The sequence below is a fragment of the Myotis lucifugus genome, unplaced genomic scaffold (genome assembly GCF_000147115.1).
Source record: "Myotis lucifugus unplaced genomic scaffold, Myoluc2.0 scaffold_246, whole genome shotgun sequence".
Taxonomy (NCBI): Eukaryota; Metazoa; Chordata; class Mammalia; order Chiroptera; family Vespertilionidae; genus Myotis; species Myotis lucifugus.
This window is the reverse complement of record NW_005871294.1, coordinates 1,685,577-1,705,236: the sequence shown is the minus strand read 5'-3', so window position 1 is coordinate 1,705,236 and position 19,660 is coordinate 1,685,577. Positions and strand designations below refer to the sequence as shown.

At 40.5% G+C, this 19,660-nt stretch overlaps 2 protein-coding genes across 7 annotated transcripts in view; both read right to left on the bottom strand.

The window, feature by feature from the left end:
- DDX58 (DExD/H-box helicase 58) overlaps positions 1-4,971 on the bottom strand; it is a 48,386-nt gene extending 43,415 nt beyond the window's left edge. For all 4 annotated transcript variants that reach the window (XM_014464378.2, XM_014464379.2, XM_023762488.1 and 1 more), the window contains exon 1: positions 4,781-4,971. In XM_014464378.2, coding sequence (XP_014319864.1) covers positions 4,781-4,886 — 106 coding nt within the window. In that variant the 5' untranslated portion in view covers positions 4,887-4,971. The remainder of the gene's footprint in view (positions 1-4,780) is intronic.
- A 4,833-nt stretch (positions 4,972-9,804) lies between these two features.
- On the bottom strand, positions 9,805-19,456 carry TOPORS (TOP1 binding arginine/serine rich protein). 3 transcript variants are annotated; one of them, XM_006098791.3, is made up of 3 exons: positions 19,268-19,456; positions 17,290-17,484; positions 9,805-13,710 (listed from the first exon to the last, which is right to left on the bottom strand). In XM_006098791.3, the coding sequence occupies exons 1-3, from the start codon at positions 19,268-19,270 to the stop codon at positions 10,780-10,782; spliced, it is 3,129 nt and encodes a 1,042-aa protein (XP_006098853.1). In that variant the 5' UTR covers positions 19,271-19,456; the 3' UTR covers positions 9,805-10,779. The 3 variants fall into 3 exon arrangements, with proteins under 3 accessions (XP_006098853.1, XP_023618255.1, XP_023618254.1); XM_023762487.1 differs by lacking the exon at positions 19,268-19,456 and adding an exon at positions 18,951-19,045; XM_023762486.1 differs by lacking the exon at positions 17,290-17,484.
- Between the last annotated feature and the right edge of the window lie 204 nt (positions 19,457-19,660).

Here is a 19,660-nt window from a genome sequence, read left to right as displayed (position 1 = left end):
CAAGTGTAGGTCAAACAGCAAGAGAGCTCAAGAGCGAGCAAGAGCACAAGAGAGAGGAACTCTTTGGGGACTATAACCAGGAGCTTAACCAATTAACCCTTCATGTGCTTGCAGTGGCTTCACCCCCTTAGCCAATTATCTTTTTCCCAGGGTAGACTGGCAAACAAGGACCTTCCCTATGACACCCAGACTTCGCTGCACATGTGCTTATCTTCCTCTTTGTTGGGTTCCTTCCCCCAGTGATCTGCAGGGTATGGACAGGTGGTTCCCTGGGAAGCTTGAAGCTGTAGTTTCCTGGTGAAGCTGCCCAGATGACCATGCTTATTATGTCTGGCCTCCCCTTTGCTCTCTTCATATTATTAATATTAATAACTAGCTAATTATGACAATAACTGAAAGAAAAGCCTGAACAGGGTTTTCAAAATTTATGAAGTGGAGATGGAAACTGCAACAAAACAGCAATAGAAGGCACAGCAGGAAGGCAGCAAATTCTCTGCTCATTCTTCACCAACCCTGCCATCCTTTCTGGAAATTCTCCTAGTTTGGTATGAAGTCTAGGAGCACACTCTAAGGCAGACCTAAGGAAAAGGAGTTTATTGGCTTCTGCTCAAGATGGCGGAGTAGGTAAACAATGTGCTCACCTCCTCCCTCGACCACATCAAAATTACAACTAAACTACAGAACCATCACTGAGAATCACCTGGTCTAGCTGAAAAGAAGTTCTATAACCAAAGATATACAGAAAAAGCCACATCAAGGCAGTTGAGAAACAAAACGATTATTATAAAGAAAAGAAGTTTCTTAAAGATATATGAAAAAGTCTCCCACAACAAGGGCAAAGTCATGGTAGTTCTGGTTTAGATGGAAGAAAGACTTCTTCCAACATTTTCATAGTCTCTTGTTCAAAAGTCTGAATTAACTGTAGGACTAAGAGTGTGAGGATAGGACCACTCCATGGCATCAGTAACAATTACAGTGGACTCAGCAAGCAAAGTTAGAAATAAACAGAGATATTTTCATGGTCCTTTTTCCAGGTTCTTGCTAAGACAGTAGGCAATATGGCAGAAAAGAGAAAGCAAGAGGAGCTAAAGAGAAAAAAAGTGAGGCCAGGTAGCAGGAAAGTACCCACCAACCAGCAGGTTGTCATACACACTTTGTGCACTAACTCCATGTCTGAGGTGGTAATCAAACCGTTGCCTTCATTATGACCTGACATTTGGTAATTTTCCACTTTTCCCCACATTGCCAATGGAATGTAATTCCCAAGGGAGTAAGCCAGATGTCTGGATGGTCAACCATCATATCCTCAGGGATTAGAAGAGAACATAGCAGGTAACAGATACTCAACAAAGGTATGCTGAATGAAAGGAAGGGATGCCTTCCTTCTCTGTCTCAGCAACAATAAAATTCAATGATTTTTAAGAGTTGTGAAACTATCACCATATCTAATTTTGGTACCATTGTAATTAACCTAGTATTAATAACAAGAACAAAGGAGCAAAGAAGGCCAAATATTACAGGCATGTCATTTGGGCAGCTTCACCAGGAAGCTAAAGCTTTACATTCCCCAGGGAGCCACGGATCTGTTCCCCACAGATTGCAGGGGGAAGGGACTGGACAGGGAGAAGAATATACGGACGCATGCCCAGTAAAGTACCCGGGAAGGTACTTGTCTGTCAGTCACACCTGGGAACAGATCATTGGCCAGAGTGGGCATGGCCACTGCAAGAAGGAAGACATCTGGGACAGTTAATTCCCTGAACAAAGAAGCTCTTGTACTCTTGGTTCCTCTTATGCTTTTGGGACTCTGATTGCTCGAGGTGTGCTCCCCAGTATTTGCCCTCATTAGTGTTTCCACTCTCTGACTGAATCCTGACTGATAGAATATACTTGTCACAATTAAGGTTGACCCATAGAATCCAGAGCTTCCAAGAGAAAAAATAGGAGATATAGAAACTTTATCAATCTAATAAAAAACAGAAAAAGATGGGCAGAAAGCAAAAAGTTTATGGACCCATGTATATGAACTGTAGGGGTGGGAAAGAGATTAACCAGGAACTTCTATGCACATATATGCATAGCTCATGGACACAGACAGTAGCTGATGAAGGCCTAGGAGGGGCCGGTGTGGGGTGAAGGGGGTCAATGGGAAAAAAAACCAAAGGAAATATCTGTAATACTTTCAACAATAAAGATAAATTTTAAAAAAATGAACAGTAAAGATACAAACCAACTAAATGATAAAAATTGCCTCTGGTGAGGGACTTGAAATAAAGCCTCTATGGTACCTTTAACATTAAAAATGAAGATAATATACATAGTGTTCTTCAGCTTGTTTTTTGTTTTACTTATCTTTAAAAACAATTTTTTTTATTGATTTCAGAGAGGAAGGGAGAGGGAGAGATAGAAACATCAATAATGAGAGAAAATCATTCATCGGCTGCCTCCTGCAGGCCCCACACTGGGGATTGAGCTTGCAACCCAGGCATGTGCCTTGACCAGGAATCGAACCATGCCCTCCTGGTTCATAGGTCAATGCTTAACCACTGAGCCATACCAGTCAGACTAGAATTTTTAAAGACATTTTACTTACCTTTTGGTTATTTTTACTGTGGTTGCATTGTAACTATAAATTAAATCTAACATATGCATTAAAAACTATCCTACCTATGCACTCCCACAGCATACTATGGTTTTCCATCAAAGCACTTGCCACACTTTATTATCTATTGTTTATTTAGGTACCTGCCTTCACATATGCACTCTAATCTCAATCAAGGCAGGGACCATTTCTATCTCATTCACTATGAATTCCTTAGTCCTAACATGATGCTTCCTATTAGGTTATATATGCAGAAATATGGGTAAATTATCTCCAATGCTAGCATAAGGCCTGACACATGAGTTATCTGTTTATTGAATCAATATGAAAGAATGGAATTCACACCAGTTTGTTAGTGTTTCACCCATTCCAGGAAATTCTAAAAGAATGTCATGCACCAGCTTACAGTCTTCAGGGGCGGAAGCTACTCTGTGGTCACTAGGATGTTATTTTGTGACTTCACTCTAAGCACAACTACAAAGTGGAGGTTCACTGTTGGTGGTATACTCTCACTCCTCACTCCACAGCCTGTGGTCTGGTTTTGCAGACAATTAGCAGAAAAGTTATCCAACTGCTTTTTAAAAATATATATATTTTATTGATTTTTTACAGAGAGGAAGAGAGAGGGATAGAGAGTTAGAAACATCAATGAGAGAGAAACATCGATCAGCTGCCTCCTGCACACCCCCTACTGGGGATGTGCCCGCAACTCAGGTACATGCCCTTGACCGGAATCGAACCTGGGACCCTTCAGTCCGCAGACTGACCTCCATCCACTGAGCCAAACCAGTTAGGGTGGTTATCCAACTGCTTTAATGCAATTTCCAAAAACTGACTCACATCAGGAAAGGCATATAGGCACTTGGAGTCTGAAAAGAAATTGCCAGATCCACTCAACTCAATTCCCTCCCAGTACCATCTCCCTTCTGTTTCCCAAAGTCTGCGCTTACCTCCCGCACAAAGCACTTCAATACAGGGGGGGTAGAGGGGAATGGGGGGATAAGGACACATATGTAATACCTTAATCAATAAAGAAAAAAATCAGTAAAAAAAATAACATTATTCACTGTAAAAATAAATAAAATATACCATGAAGTATATTTTTAAAAAGGCATTTCAATACAAATGTACCTAATGGCCATTATCCATCATCATATGCATCAAAAGCTGAATGGAAACACCTGAATTAAAGCCTAAAGTCATTCATTCCAAGTCTCCTTTGCACATTTTCAGTTATTTTGGAAGTGACCTGCAGAGTCAGCATGAACTTTTTTGCAGCTCTGAGTGTTTTGTAATCATTTGTGTACATCTGTCCTCACCCGTGTCCCACCACCAACACCGTGGGCTGTAAAGTATTTAAAGGCAGGGCCTGTATCTTATTTCTGAATCGCTGATGTCAGCACAAAACAGTAGACATAACTTCTAATAGAAATAAATGGACAGCGATTTGTTTCTTCAACTTTGAATCTAAATAGATGTGTACCCCTAAGTAAGTCATTTCACCTCACTGAGACTCAGTTTCCCTAGTTGGGTCCTCAAGGTCACCCTCAAACTCTGACAACCATTAGTCCAGTGGTTCCCAAACTTTTTTTGGCCATGCCCCACCTAAGCATCTCTAAAATCCTGATGCCCCCCGGTGACATATAATTCTTATTATTCAAAAAGTGGACTTCTATTCACATGGAGGAAGCCTAAAAGGCCATTAACTTGGTCTAAACAAGCTTCCAAAGAACATGACATCCATGAAAGAGAAAAATAAAAGAACAAAAGGGCAGTTGAAGTACTGAGGAAGAAATGGTTAAAAAATAATAATAATAATATGAAGTGATATGAAAAAATAGCAAATAAAGTTTCAAAATTGGAATGCATAAATATATCACAATATATATTTATATACTGTATATGAGGCCCTTAGAACCACAAGAAATGCAAAAACTTCACTGTTAATAACATATTTGAATTGCCCCCCTTCAAAATCAAATTGCCCCCCTGGGGGCGTGTGCCCCACGTTGGGAACCACTGCTCTAAGTCTGAAATGCTGTGGGGATCTTGCCACAAACCCCGCGTTCCCAGCAGGCTACCCGTGTTGATTAAAAAAAGGGATAAAAAAACCAACGGGAAAACACGTCCTGAACAGGTTTCCTGTCCTAAGGGAGGGCGCCACTGCCGACCACTCACCCTCCTTAAACCAGGGGGACATGTAGCTCAGGATGTAGGTAGGGTCCAGGATCTTGGTGACATAGTCCCGGAAGGCGTGCAGATTCCGCCGCTCCTCGGCCGTCATGCCTGCAGCTGGGCTCCCGCAAAGACCCTCCTCACCAGCGCCCCACTTTTAAAGCGCACAGGGAGCAGGAGGCGCTTTTTCAGGATGCCGGGGAAATCGAAACCGCAACTAGCGGAGAGGGGCAGGGCAACACCAGGGCGCAGCCTCCCCGCCCCGCCTTCCCCACGCGGTTTCCCTTTCCTCTCCAGCTCCCTGCTTTTCCCACCTGTGGGGACCCGTTTAGATTTTCATTTTATCTTATTTTTTTTGTTTTGCTAATATAGGGGTAAAGTTTAGATTAAATAAAGTGCACAGATTTGAAGGGTACAATTCTGAGTTTTCAAAAACGTTTACAGTGGAACCGCTTCCCCCGGGTTGTGCGGTTGTGCGGGCGTATGTTTAACTTCACAGGAAACTGCCACCTGTTTTCCCAGATCCTTACCACTTGCATTCCCACCCGTAGAGTAAGAGGAAGGAACTAGATACACACCCAGTAAATACACACCCTGGCCAGTTTTCTTGTTTATGTAACTTGGTGTATTGTGTGGTTCTAATTTTTAACTCCTCGATAATTAATGATGTTGGGCACATTCTCATGTACTTATTGGCCACATCTTTTTTTTTTTTTTTGGTGTGTGAAGCATTTGCTCCTCGGTTTTGCCTGAGTGGTTTTTGTTTGTATTATGGATTTACAGGTTTATTTATTTATTCTGGAAACAAGCCCATTGTCAAATAAATGTATCCCAAATGTCTTCGCCTAGTCTGTGATTTACCGTTTAATTTTCTTAAAGGTGTCTTGAGCAAAAGTTTGTTTTGGTGAAATCCAAACGTTTTTTCTCTGTGTACTGCTTTTTGTGTCTTCTAATAAATCTTTGCCTACTCCTAGGTCATTAAGGTATTCTTTGTCTTTTATTTCTTTGACATTTAGGTCTATGATAATTTCAAATTAATTTTGTTGTGCTATGAGGTAGGGGGGTCAATGTTTCATTTTTTTACTTCTAATTGTTACAGCACAAAGTATTTCATTTGTTGAAAATTTTTTCTGCTCCCATTGAATAGCTTTGGCACCTTTGTAAAAAAAAAGTCAATTGACTGTATGTATGCAGGTGTATTTTTAATTCTAATTAGTTCCATTTGTGCACTGACACTGCTTTATTCTGCTTTGTAACGATTATACTGGATCTCTGCATTTTGTTATGACATAAGAATAAATGTCAATTTCCCCAGCTTGCCACACACACACACACACACACACACACACACACACACAAGTGATTAGGATTTTGACTAGGGCTGCATTGAACCTATAGATAAACTTTGGGAGAATTGACATTTTAACAACATTGAATTCTAATCTATGAATTTGTTTTCTAGACTTTCTCTCAGTAGTATTTTATGTTTTAACAGTACAGGTTTTGCCCTGGCCAGTGTGGTTCAGTTGGTTGGGGTGCTGTCCTGTATACCAAAAGGTGGCCAGTTTGATCCCCGGTGTCAGGGCACATACTGGGTTGGGGTGCATGAAGGAGGTAGCTGATCAATGTTTCTCTCCCTTAACTATTTTATGTTCTTTGATGCTACTCTAAATAGAATTGTTTCTAAGGTTTCATTTTCAAATTGTTGATAGTAGATAGAAATACGTTTTTTTTGTTTTTTTTTTTTTTTTACCTTGTTTTATGCAACATTGCTAAATTCACTTATTGGGTCCAGGAGTTGTTCTGTAGATTCCTTAAATTTTCCTAGGTAAATAGTCATGTAACTTGTGAATACATGGTTTTTACTTCTTCCTTTCCAATCTTTTAAAATTTTTTAAAAATATTTTATTGATTTCAGAGAGGAAGAGGGAAACGGAAACATCAACAATGAGAATCAGTAATCAACTGCTTCCTGCACGCCCCCTACTGGGTATTGAGTCTGCAACCTGGGCATGTGCCCTTGACCAGAATCGAACCCCAGCACCCTCAGTCTGCAGGCTAACTCTATCCACTGAGCCAAAGCAGCTAGGGCTCCTTTCCAATCTTTATGTCCTGTATTTTGTTCCCTTATTACACCACCCATGACCTCCAATAACAAGTTGAATTAAAGTGGTGAGGGGGTGACATCCTTATTACTAATTTCAGTGGGGAAATGATGTTTCACTTTAATTACAATGTTGGGCATAGGTTTTTCTCAGATGCCCTTTATCAGATTGATATTCTTTTATTCCAGGTTTACTCTGCTTTTATCATAAATGGGTGTTGAATTTTTCAAATTTTTTTAAAATGTATTTTTATTGATTTCAGAGAGGAAGAGATAGAAACATCAACGATGAAAATCATCCATCAGCCTCCTCCTGCACACTCCTTAATGGGGGTGGAGCCTGGAACCTGGGCATGTGCCCTTGAACCGAATCAAATACGGGACCCTTCAGTGTGCAGGCTAAGCCAAACCGGCTAGGGCCAAATGTTTTTTTTGTTTGTTTTTTTTTTGCATCAATTGAGGTGATCATATATTAATTAACAAAGTGAATTTCATTGATTTTTAAAAAATATATTTTTATTGATTTCAGAGAGGGAGAGGGAGACAGAAACATCAATGATGAGAATCGATAGGCTGCCTCCTGCATGCCCCCCACTGGGGATTAAGCCTGCAACCCAGGCATGTGCCCATGACCGGAATCGAACCTGGGACCCTTCAGTCCTCAGGCCGATGCTCTATCCACTGAGCCAAACCAGCCAGGGAGAATTTCATTGATTTAAAAAAATATATTAAACCAACCTAATCTCTGGGATAAATCCCATTTGGTCATGATATAGCATTTTTAATTAATTAGCTATTTTTTTGTGTGTTAATAAAAGATATTGGTCTATTTTTCTTATAATGTAAGGATTATGCTGGTCAAGAGTTTGTGTAAGGTTGGTACCAATACTTCTTAAACATTTAAGAGAATTCACAACGAAACTATTTGGCTTGGAGTTTTCTTTGAAGATACCTTGATTCAATTTCTTTACTAGATATACAGCAATTCTGATTTTAAATTTTATCAAGTCAGTTTTGGTAAGTTGTGCTTTTTAAGGAATTTGACCATTTCCTCTAAATTATTAAATTTATTGGCATGTTTTTAATATTCCTACTGATCAAAAAATCAGTGTTGCCAAGAATTTAGTAATTTTTTTTCAAAAAATCAATTTTGACTTTGATATTTTAAAAAAATTATTTTTCTATTTAATACATTTCTAATCATTATTCTTTTCTCTTACTTCCTTTGGGTTTAATTTGCTTTTACTAGTTTGTTAAGGTGTAAGTTTAGATTACCAATTTTATACATTTTTCTTTCCAATATAAGTATTTGAGGCTATAAATTTCCCTTCTCAGCTGAGTTCTAGCATCCCCATCACTTGATATTATGCTGTTTTCAATGTCATTCCTTTTTAGTGTATATTATTCCTGTGATTTCTTCTTTAACCTATGAGTTAATTATAGAATTGTGTTTATTTTTCAAATATTGGTAATTTCCTAAACATTTGAGGGTTATTGACTTCTGATTTTAGTGTTGAGATGTTCATTATGTTTTAAGACTTTGATCTTTTGAAATTTATTGAAACTTGTTTTATAGCCCAGCAGATAGACTGGATCATCATTTAAGAATATTTATGTTGTAGTTCTTGGGTATAGCTTTATAAATATCAATTATGTTAAGTTACAGTTGGCTCTAGTCTCCTACATTAATACTTACTTTCTGTCTACTTGTTCTGTCAAGTACTGACAGGGGGTGTTAAATCTCCAACTATGGATATTTATTTGTCCATTTGTCCCTTTCGTCCTATTGGTTTTTGCACCATAATTTGATAGCTGTTATTAGATGCATAACATTTAGGGCTGTGATGGTACCATGTATTAAGATGGGGTTTCATTGTGTTTAACTGAAAACATCATGTAAAATCAGAATGTGGAATAAAATAGCATTAAGTTTGGAATACTTAAGAAAAACTACAGTTGGGGGGGGGCAGGACACATATGTAATACCTTTTGTAATACTTTTAGCAAAAAAAAAAAATAAAAATTAAAAAAGAAAAACTACAGTCATTTTATAATTTTAAAATATAGTCCTTGGGCCAAAACCGGTTTGGCTCAGTGGATAGAGCATCGGCCTGCGGACTGAAAGGTCCCAGGTTCGATTCCGGTCAAGGGCATGTACCTGGGTTGCGGGCACATCCCCAGTAGGAGATGTGCAGGAGGCAGCTGATCGATGTTTCTCTCTCATCGATGTTTCTATCTCTCTCCCTTCCTCTCTATCTCTCTCTATCTCTCTCCCTTCCTCTCTGAAATCAATTAAAAAAAGAAGAACAGGGATGTCTAATATTCAACTTGAGCGTGTTGGGTTTGTGCAAAGTAAGCTTCCTACTTCTCCCAAAGCCTTCAGCAGAGTTAGTTGCTAATATGAAGACCTCCTATGACATAAAAAATCAATAAAATATATTTAAAAAAAAATATATAGTCCTTGGTCAACTAGTCTTCCCATAATTGGTCATCAATTTCTGAACTTATTAAAAATTGTCAAATCAATGTTAGATTCTTGTCATTTTAAACCACTTTCCTACTGCCCTTAAGATAAACACAAACTCTAAACATGGCCTACAAAGCTTGGCCCCAAAGTCTTTGTCCTTTAGCTAACCCAGTCTTGGACCACTTCAGGCTTCCCTTCTGCCTTTGGACCTTTGCATATCTTTTCCTTTCATAACAACTCCATGTCTACCTATTTACTGGATTTCAGTTCAATCATCACTTCCACCTGAGAGTAGAGCCCTATTGTATGCTTTTAAAGCAAATTATACTTTCTCACCAGAGAACTTAGTTATATGTCGTCTGTTTTGTTCTATCACTGAATCCCTAGTACAGAACCCATCACACAGCAAGTATTCCAATTTCTGTTAACAATGAATGAACATGGTAGCAAGGTAAATTTGAAGGCTAAATTTAGATTTAATCCAAGTTCTGCTGTTCACTGGCAATCCTACATCACACTATAGATGTAGAGCAATTTTTATCTCTAAAACTGGATAAAACATAAACACAGTCACTTTGTGTAAAACAACTAGCAATGTAAAAGTCTGGCAAGGGTTTTTGTTTGTTTTTAGTAAGCTAAATGCCACATAACTGCATTTTTCTGTAGAAGGCAAAGAATATACTTTTCACAATCAGGTTAAATAACTAAAATAAAATTGTGAAATGCACCTCACCTGAAATTCAGAATTTATAACACAAGTATATCCTTAATTATTTTTCAGTAAAATAGTTTGACTTAAAAATTTATCAGCCATTCACTATATAGGAAAATTTCTAGATTTTAAAGTGTTACTGTTTATTTTTTTCTTTTGTTGATTATACACTTTTTTACTGGCAGATCAGATAAACAAGTATATAAAAGAAATATTTAAACTATTCTTTTGGCAGAGGATAAACTGCAGATTAAATGTCTCAATTTAATCTTAAATAATGGTTTGGAATCATACAAATTTTTAAGAAGAAAAATAAAGACTATCTAAACAGATTCTCTTAGTTTATAACACACTTCCAGAATAACTCTCAGAAAAAAAAAATTCAAAAATACTCTACTTTAAAAATGTCAATACCATATGGCTTTATGAAATAACTTCTAAAATTATATATTTTTATTTAAAAAGGATCCCAAGTTTTAAATAAACTGCTAGCAATAACAATTTCTTCACTTAAAAGTGCATATTTGAGGGTGCGACATACTTTTTGAACAAATAATTTTTACAAATTTTTAACACATAAAAAAAAATAAATCACAAAATATTTTTAAGGGGGAAAAGTTTTCACCAAAACTCATCTTTATATAGATTGCAATAGATGACACTTTTCCTTTTTCTTCTTTCTATAGCATCAGAATTCTCAATGAGGTGCTTTGGCAGTTTTAAGATATGTCACAGTCTCCACCAAGACATACTGGCATTAATGATTTCCGTGGAGATGACAATTGCCTTGATGACTCAGTGTGAACAGACACATTTCTGGGCTGGTTCTCCAAATCAGCAGCAAAGGTGCTCTCTTCTCTTACATCGAGAGTTTGTTCAAGTGAAGCTGGCTGGAGTGGAATATTATCTACAGTTTTGTTGGCGTTATTTAAGTCGTTAAGAGTGGTAGTATCACACTCTTTGTCCAGAACACTGACTTCATCTTCTATTGTAACTATATCTTCAGTTTCAAATGTTTCCAAAGGAGCCAAAAATTCACTTTGTAGAGGGTCTTGAGGACCACTATTGTCACATTCTGTATCCTCCTTTACTTCAGAATCCTTATCACTATCACTGTCAATGGTAATTACAACTGGGGAATGTGAAGCATTATCTCCATGGTGTTTCTTATGCTTCTTCTTATGTTTCTTCTTTTTCTTTTTATGATGCCTATTTGTATCAGTAGCTTTCCCTTCATAAATTATCTCTACACTTAGGCTCCGGGTCCTCCTTTTCCTCTTCTTGTGTTTTGTCTCTCTGTCTGATCGGCTATCTGAAAAACTATCACTCTCATTTTTATAATTTCCATCCAATTTTAATGAAGATTGTTGGCAATGACCTTCCTTTACTTTAGAAGTAAACTCACGAGATGGTTGAGCCACTTCGTTAGTACCCTCCAAATGCCGTGTTTTGTACTTTCGTTTCCCTCCAGGCTTTTCATTTCTCACCCGGTCCGGCCCTGTAGATGCAGTCTTTGATCTATTACTAGATAGGCTCCTTGACCTGCGCCTTTCATAGTAGTAATATTTTCTTTCACTGTGATTATTTTTTTTCCTAGCATTTGTTCTTTCAGAAAAGGACTGAATTCTAAATTCTGGACTTGAAGATTGTCTGGAATAATGAGCTCTAGACAGAGTTCTCCTTCTATAAGATGATTCATAGCCATCTCTATCCTTGTTTCTACTATAGTAAGTATACTCCCACTTATATCTCCTTCCATAATTATTTTTTAAATAATAATGATCTCTAGTTCTGCTCTGTGATCTTCTTTTACTATGATCACTGCTACGAGATCTTGATCTGCTTGTGCTTTCACTACTTAGAGAAAGAGTTTGGCTTTTTCTCGACCAACTACTATCTCTAGTTCTTGATCTTTTTTTGTCTCTTCTACTTCTAGGTTTACTACTCTCCCTGCTTCTGGATCGTTTTCTTTTCATTCTTTTCTTTCCATGATGCCTTCTACGATTCTTCTGATCATGCCCACTTCTACTCTGGGAACGTGAATCTGAACTTCTCGATCTTCCTCTCCTTCTGTGTCTATGGTTATATGGGGAATATACTCTGTCTCCTCTGACAGATGAACTCAGGTCTCTGGGAGAGGACAATGATGTACATTGTTTCTCTTCCTTCTTTGACTTGATTCTTGTACTGGAATCACAATGATCTTTATTTATTTGCTCATCCTTTCCAAGGACATAGCGTGGAGATGAACATCTGCTAACATCACTATCACCAGAACTGTAAGACTGTTCTTGTTCTTGCGTCTTCACAGTCTCCATTTTCTCATAAGAGCCTAATTCCTCAGAATCCGAGGACAGTTCAACAAGTTCTGGAGTCCTCTCAGCAAGTGGCTTAACAAACCCAACAATGACACAATTATCTGAAGAAGAATCACTGTCATTATTTAGGTCCTCATTGGTTTGTACTTCCTGTATCTGAGATGTGGCTCTCTCTGTTACAAGTTCTTCATCTGAACTATCAGAAGTATTTAAAAGGGAAGACATGACAGCATGTACTTGCTCTGAGCTTGAGTAAGATGGCCCTGGCGTCTCGTCATCCCATGGTGCCCGACTGACAGTGGCCACATTAACATCCATCTCTCGGGTCTCAGCCTCATCTGGAGAGATTGTTATGACAGAAGAATCCGAATGGCTACCTTCTTCGTAGGAAGGAGCAGGGCAATCATAATTAGCATGCTGATCAAAGGCTGCCATGTTAAAAGGAGACCTAGCAAAACTGATGAATTCATGTATAAAATGCTCAGTCCGATTAAGTAAAAATGGCCTTAAATCAGACACAAATGCCTGACTCTCCAAGTCATAGCGAGTAACATTACTCATAATGATGTGCTGTACTATATTTACTAAAGATCCATGAGCTCCAAAAAGAACTGTAAGTTCGCGTTTTAACCAGGGGACTAATCTGTGAAGACAAGCTGGATTTCTACGGAAAAATTCAGCTGAAATATCCCTGTAGCGACCACCATCTTCAATATTTCTAACACGAGCACCAGCTCGATAGAGAGTTCGCCTAAAATTAATAATATCTTGTTCTTGAATTTTCCGCAAAGATCTTTCATCTGTAGTAGTTGGCCTCCTTGGAATCTGTCTCATAAATTGAGAAATTTCACCATCTCTGGGTCTTGTAGAAATGCCTAACCCTTCAAATAATACTCCACTATCTGGTGGAGTTGTTGTTCTTCTATTCATGGTTCTACTGGGTGAATAAAAAGAAGCACTTCGTTCTCTTGTCATAGTTGTACGATAGCGAAATCTTCGACCATCAGGGGTGGCAAAAGAACCATTACATGATGAAGGCCTTAGGACGTACTCTTTGAAGTCATCTTCTGCCCTCACAGAATGGAAAATAGAATCAAAGGGCTGTTTACATAGCGGACATTCAGCTTTGTTTTTAGACCACTCTTGTACACAGCGAAAACAGAACTTATGTAAACAGCGATCTAAGTAAGACACATTATCAAATCTATCCAAGCAAATAGGACACTTAGAATCAGGAGATGCATCAGCTGGTACTGTCTGTTGCAATTTGCTAGTGCCAGCTTTAGGTGAAAAGTTGTCCATTTTATATTCCTTAGCTGCTGATGCCATTACCTGTAAAAGGGAAAAATTTACATCAATAATCCTGTAAAAGAGAAATGACCAAACTTGCAAAAAAATACAAACATACTTTGGTGAAAATAGTTCAATAGTTCATTATCTTTAAAGGGGCAGTGTCACCTACTAACATAATACTTAAGTACAAGTTCAAAAGACAAATTGTCTGGGTTTGAATCCTGATTCCATACTAGCAGTATGCCTGTACAAGTTACTATCTCTATGCTTTAATTTCATCTGTAGATTACTGCATCACAGGGTTTGTGAAGATGTAAAAAACCCTTAGAAAAAGGTGCCTAGTACATAATAAGCTCTCAAAATATTATATAACACTCTGTTATTCTTTTAAAAAATAATTTAGCCCTAGCTGGTTTGGCTCAGTGGATAGTGTCAGCCTGCGGACTGAAAGATGCTGGGTTCAATTCCAGTCAAGGGCACATGCCCAGGTTGCGGGCTCTGTCCCCAGTAGGAGACATGCAGGAGACAGCCGATCAATGAGTCTCTCTCATCACTGTTTCTATCACTCTCTCTGTTTCCCTTCCTCTCTGAAATCAATAAAAATATATTTTTAAAAAATAATGAGAAATACTTGATATATACAAAAAAGTACAAAGAAAAATATTCCAAGTATCCATGTATCTACCACTCAGATTTAACAGCATTTTCTCTGGTTAGTCCAGATTTCTAAAAAAATCTCCCTTATGTACCCTCCTATCCTCTGTAGAAAACAAAGACCCCAAAACATCAAAATCCTCAGTTAGTGTTATTTCTATGTATAGTTTTATATCTTTCATATACATACCGCAAATAATAGAGACTACTGATTTATTTGTGGTGTTGTATATGCACCTTTAAAAATAGCTTTAGTAATAACTTTCTATGGTGACAGGTGGTGGTTACTAGACTTATTGTGGTAATCACATAGTAGGTATATAAATGCTGAATTACTATATTGTACACCTGAAAAATAATATTGTATGTCAACTATACTTGAACTTAAAAAAAAAATTAGTGAGATAATTTGCATACCAGAAAGTTCACCTGTTTAAACCAATTCTGTGTTTTTTAGTGAAATATTCTTTTAAATACAAAAAGGACTTTTAGTGAAAATTAAATTAAATACTAAATGTAAAACCACTCAAGGGCAGTACATGGCTCACAGCAAATGCTCACTAAATATTATTATTATGTTGTGATTATTATTACTACACTATTGTTACTATGCTATTATAGTCAGTTAATCACTGATTTCCTTTCAACCCCCTTAAACAGCCTTTCTTAGCCTTTTTATTTAATCGAAAGTCAGCCAAAATGTATCCTGAATTATGCTTTCAGTCCCTTTCCCTTATTATCTTTCCCACAAGGATCATTAGAATCTTAAAGATTAGTTTTATTTTAAATTCATCAGTTTATATTGCCTATAACTTAACAAATGAATTTGCCAGAGCTGAAATCTAATTTGCATTACATTTTAGCCTTATCTTATAAAATTCATCTAGCTGCATTTTACACAAATCATTTTATATATGTTAAATATTAGTTTCTTCCTTTATGTTTTCCTGAGCCTATTATTAATCTTAAAAAATTTTTTTAAAATTGATTTTAGAGAAGAGTAAGGGAGAGGGATAAAGAGAGCAGCATCAATGATGAGAGAGAATCATTGATTGGCTGCCCCCTGCATGCCAGGAATTGAACCTTAACCACCTAATTCATAGGTCGATGCTCAATCACTGAGACAAGTGGCCTGGATTATTACTCATCTTTCTCTACACCTCTATCACAGGAACTCCCACCACTAGTCAACTACTGTCAAGTTAGTCAAATAACAGAACTGTGATTTTCTAAACAATAGACTCATTGGTTACACCAAGTTCTACCAAAAACAAACAAACCCCACAACAAAACTCTGAAATTGTAAAGTAAGTATTTCATCATAGATTTCAAATTAAATGTGCTCATCCTAGGGCATCTTAACTTTCTCAGAGCAGTAACTCAATAGGAACTCAGTGCTGAACAAGTTTCTTCAAGGGGTCCAACTATTTCTAGTTTTCTATTTTCTACAGTGGAAATGCAAAAATCACCATTGTCCTTAAGAGAATAGAATCATAAATATAGAACACCAATCGTTTTTCTGTCAACATATTTACATTCTGAAACCTTAATATTGCATACATTTCTCAGCATTTCCTCCTATGTCTATTTTTTATTCTCCTACTCAGGAAAAAAACCAGACAACAAACCTTTAGGATAAGACACAACTAAAAAAATTAGCCTGCTATATTTGGTCAAACATTGAATTAACATACCCCTAATGCCTTGGCAGAGACAGACCAAATGATTTCGAGGGGCTTATACGAGAGGTTCCCCACCCCTGCTCTCTATATAATAAAGGGGTTATTAGACTTTTAAGTACATTGTTTCTAATTTTTTATTTATTGATTTTAGAGAGAGGAAGGAAAAGAGAAGCATCTATTTGTTGTCCCACTTATTTATACATTCACTGGTTGATTCTTTTTTTTAAAAGACTTTTTAAATTGACTTTTAGAGAGAGCAAGGGAGAGGAAGAAAGAAACATCAATCAGCTGCCAGGTTCGAGCCGAAACCTGGGCATGTGCCCTGACTAGGAATCCAACTGGCAACTTTCGGTGAACCAACTGAGCGACACCAGCCAGGGCCATTGGTTGACTATAGTTTTGCATGTCACTGATTAAAAACAAACGAATCTCACCCCCAATCTTCACCACAATTAAATTACCTACCAAAACTTCCATTCACTTTTCACTTCTATTCACTAAGTCACTATTTGCCTCATCTCAGTCCCGCCCCCTTCCAGTGTAGGAAACTGCAGCCCACGAGGAAAGCCACACTGACTGACTGGGCGAGCCCAGCCCACAGTGCCTAACACCGCACGGACAACTCCATCAGTCACGGACTATGTCCACGCTTCCTTTGGTTGAGAACTGCCACCGGCCAGGATCTAACACAATCACCACGTGCATTACATTATCACAATGAACTAAAATACTGTTATTCCCATTTTACAGACAGGCTTAGAGAGGGTAGAGTGGTTCTCAACCTTCCTAATGCCGCGACCCTTTAATACAGTTCCTCATGTTGTGGTGACCCCCAATTTCATTGTTACAAATTGAACATAACTAAAGCAGAGTGATTAATCACAAAAACAATATGTAATTATATGTGTTTTCCGATGGTCTTTGGCGACCCCGGTGAAAGGGTCGTTCGACCCCCAAAGGGGTCGCGACCCACAGGTTGAGAACCGCTGGTTAGAGAATCCATCCGTCACACCTCTGAGAGTGGAAACGCCACGGTTCAGACTCGAACTTTTAGTGCTGGTCCCCCCATCCCTCAGAGACCAAGGACGGCATGTCGCCCTCCCCACCCCAGCACCGATCCACAGGTGCGCTGCAGGTGTCCGACTGCCCGCCGTGCCCGCCGAGGCCCGGACGGCCTCTCAGCTCCCGAGTCTACGGAGTCTACGGGCCTCCTTCTGGAAGGGAGCTCCTGCTCGCCCTGCCCTTCCGACCCCCGAGCCCCATTGTTCCCGACCTCACTCACCTCGGAGAAGGTCGGCGAATGCCGGGCTGGGGCACTGGTGGCCAGCTCCCGACGGCCGAGGAAGCCAGGTCGGTGACGGCAGGATCCGCGAAGGCGTACCCGGCGACTTCTCCGCGGACCCTCCGGCGTCGGAGCGTGCGGGGGCGCTTCACCCTCCTCGCGAGACAGCGGAGACCCCGGCGGCTGTTGCGACCCCTGTGACGTAAAGCGCTCATCACCAATGGTAGCTGGGAGGCGGCGGCAAGAGCCCAGCCCACCCCAAGGCCCCCCGCGCGTCAAAACAAAACACCCGCCCGCGTGACGCATGCGCAGTAGGAGGGCGCCGGCACCGAGGGCGGAGCCAGGTGCGCTCGGCCCTTCCCCCCGACCCGCCGAGTTCCTCGGAGGGCAGAAATCCCAAAGCTCCCTCCCCATCACCGACCTCGATGCTAATCTCTGGAGGTTACAAAGGCAGTAACTTAACGTTGGCTCCTAACTTGGCAGGGAAACACGATAACTAGCTGGTCTCCTCCAAACCTCACCAAACTTTGCGAGCAGTTATTAAGACTCTAGAGCAGCGGTTCTCAACCTGTGGGTCGGGACCCCTTTGGGGGTCAAACGACCCTTTCACAGGGGTCGCCTAAGGCCATCGGAAAACATATATAATTACATATTGTTTTTGTGATTAATCACTATGCTTTAATTATGTTCAATTTGTAACAATGAAAATACAGCCTGCATATCAGGTATTTACATTACGATTCATAACAGTAGCAAAATTACAGTTATGAAGTAGCAACGAAAATAACTTTATGGTTGGGGGGTCACCACAACGTGAGGAACTGTATTAAAGGGTCGCGGCATTAGGAAGGTTGAGAACCACTGCTCTAGTGTGTAAAGGAACTGAGTGGCACGGAGGTGAAGTCACTTGAACTCCTAGGTCTAGGTCCGACCTAGACTCTAGAAAATAACCCGGAGATGTGACTGGAACCCAAAGCCAGAGCCCAACCAGCAGCTACCGTCTTCAGACAGAAAGCGCTACTCCAGTCGGGAAACAGGAGCCAGCTTGAGGACATGGCCTTGAAATCTCCGCCAAATAGACCGTTTTCCTATCAAGACGGCTTCCCCCTTTCCCCACCCCCGGGTCAGGGTTAAGACCCCATTGTTGGATGAGCTCGGAGATGGACGAGAGAGCGCTGCGCCAGGGGGCCAAATTGCCGGGCCTCCCCCGGCCTCAGCCGCGAGCGTCCCGACGCCGTGGGGGCGACCCGGTGCAGCCGCGCGGGGCAAACCGCCGTCCCTCCCGCCCTCGTATGTGACACGCGCTCACGTTCCAAAGCGCAGCAAACACTTGCTGACTGGCAGGCAGTGTGCCGGGGCACGGAGGCCACGTTACTTCTGAGAAGTTACCGTTTACATTACACCAGGCACCGCGTTATCAAAGACTTGTTGTTTCTTGAAGAAGGGCTCAGTTAACAGGGATTCCCACAACGATTTGTCACTTATATACATGTGGGTGGTATTGTCTACGCCAACGATAAATATACGAAAGACTCTCAAAATGAGGTGGGAACAGATGCAAGAGGAAACGTTAATCCTTCCAGAGTTAGACGCCGGGGTCATGTTTGAAATATGTATTAGTTTTTCAAATACACGTTAAAATGCACAAGACGGTACATTACCTTGCATTAAAACTGCACTGCAACTGAAAGAACCCGCCGACGAGGTGCGCCTAACTCTCTAAACGGCCAAAAATGCCATTTAAATCCTGTTCTTGGTCTAATCCCGGCCGGAAAGGTGGGCAAGGCCGGGGTCCGTAAGCCCGCCCCCGCTCCGGGCGGAAGAGCCGCCCCGCGCTCGGGAAAGGCCCCCGGAGGCGAGGGGGCGGGCGCTCGTGCCCGGATGTAGGATGGCCGCCGCAGCCCGACAGCCGCCGCCCCGGAGGTTACTCTAGGCCGGCAGGCCTGCCCGTTCCCGCGGATCGCCGTGGTCTCCTTACCATGAGGCCAGTGAGTCGCCGCACCCTGGACCGGATTTATTCCGTGGTAGGTCCCGGGTCTGGCGAGGCTCCACGGTGTCGGCTCCCTCGCCCCCGGGCGGGAGCCCCCGTATTCCTTCAGCGCCCAGAAACCCAAAAACCCATTCCTGAATTAAGCTTTCCACTCCCTCCCCGGACTCCGCCTCTTCCTGGAGGACACGCTCTTCCGCTTCTTACGTCAGGACAGTGGGTGGATTCGCCTCCGGAATTCCATTTATTCGTTGGTTACTGTAATTTCCACCTTAGCAACGTACATGGCAACCAATGGGGAGAGGGCAGCGAGGAAGTACTACCCACCGTGAAATTTTTGCTGTTACTCCCCCCTCTTGCATTTTTATTTAAATTTTTATTCAT

Coding starts and splice junctions, on each gene's coding strand:
- TOPORS (XM_006098791.3), bottom strand. Junction 13,711..17,289: donor ATTCGCCGACCTTCTCCGAG/GTGAGTGAGGTC, acceptor TCCCTTTTACAG/GTAATGGCATCAGCAGCTAA.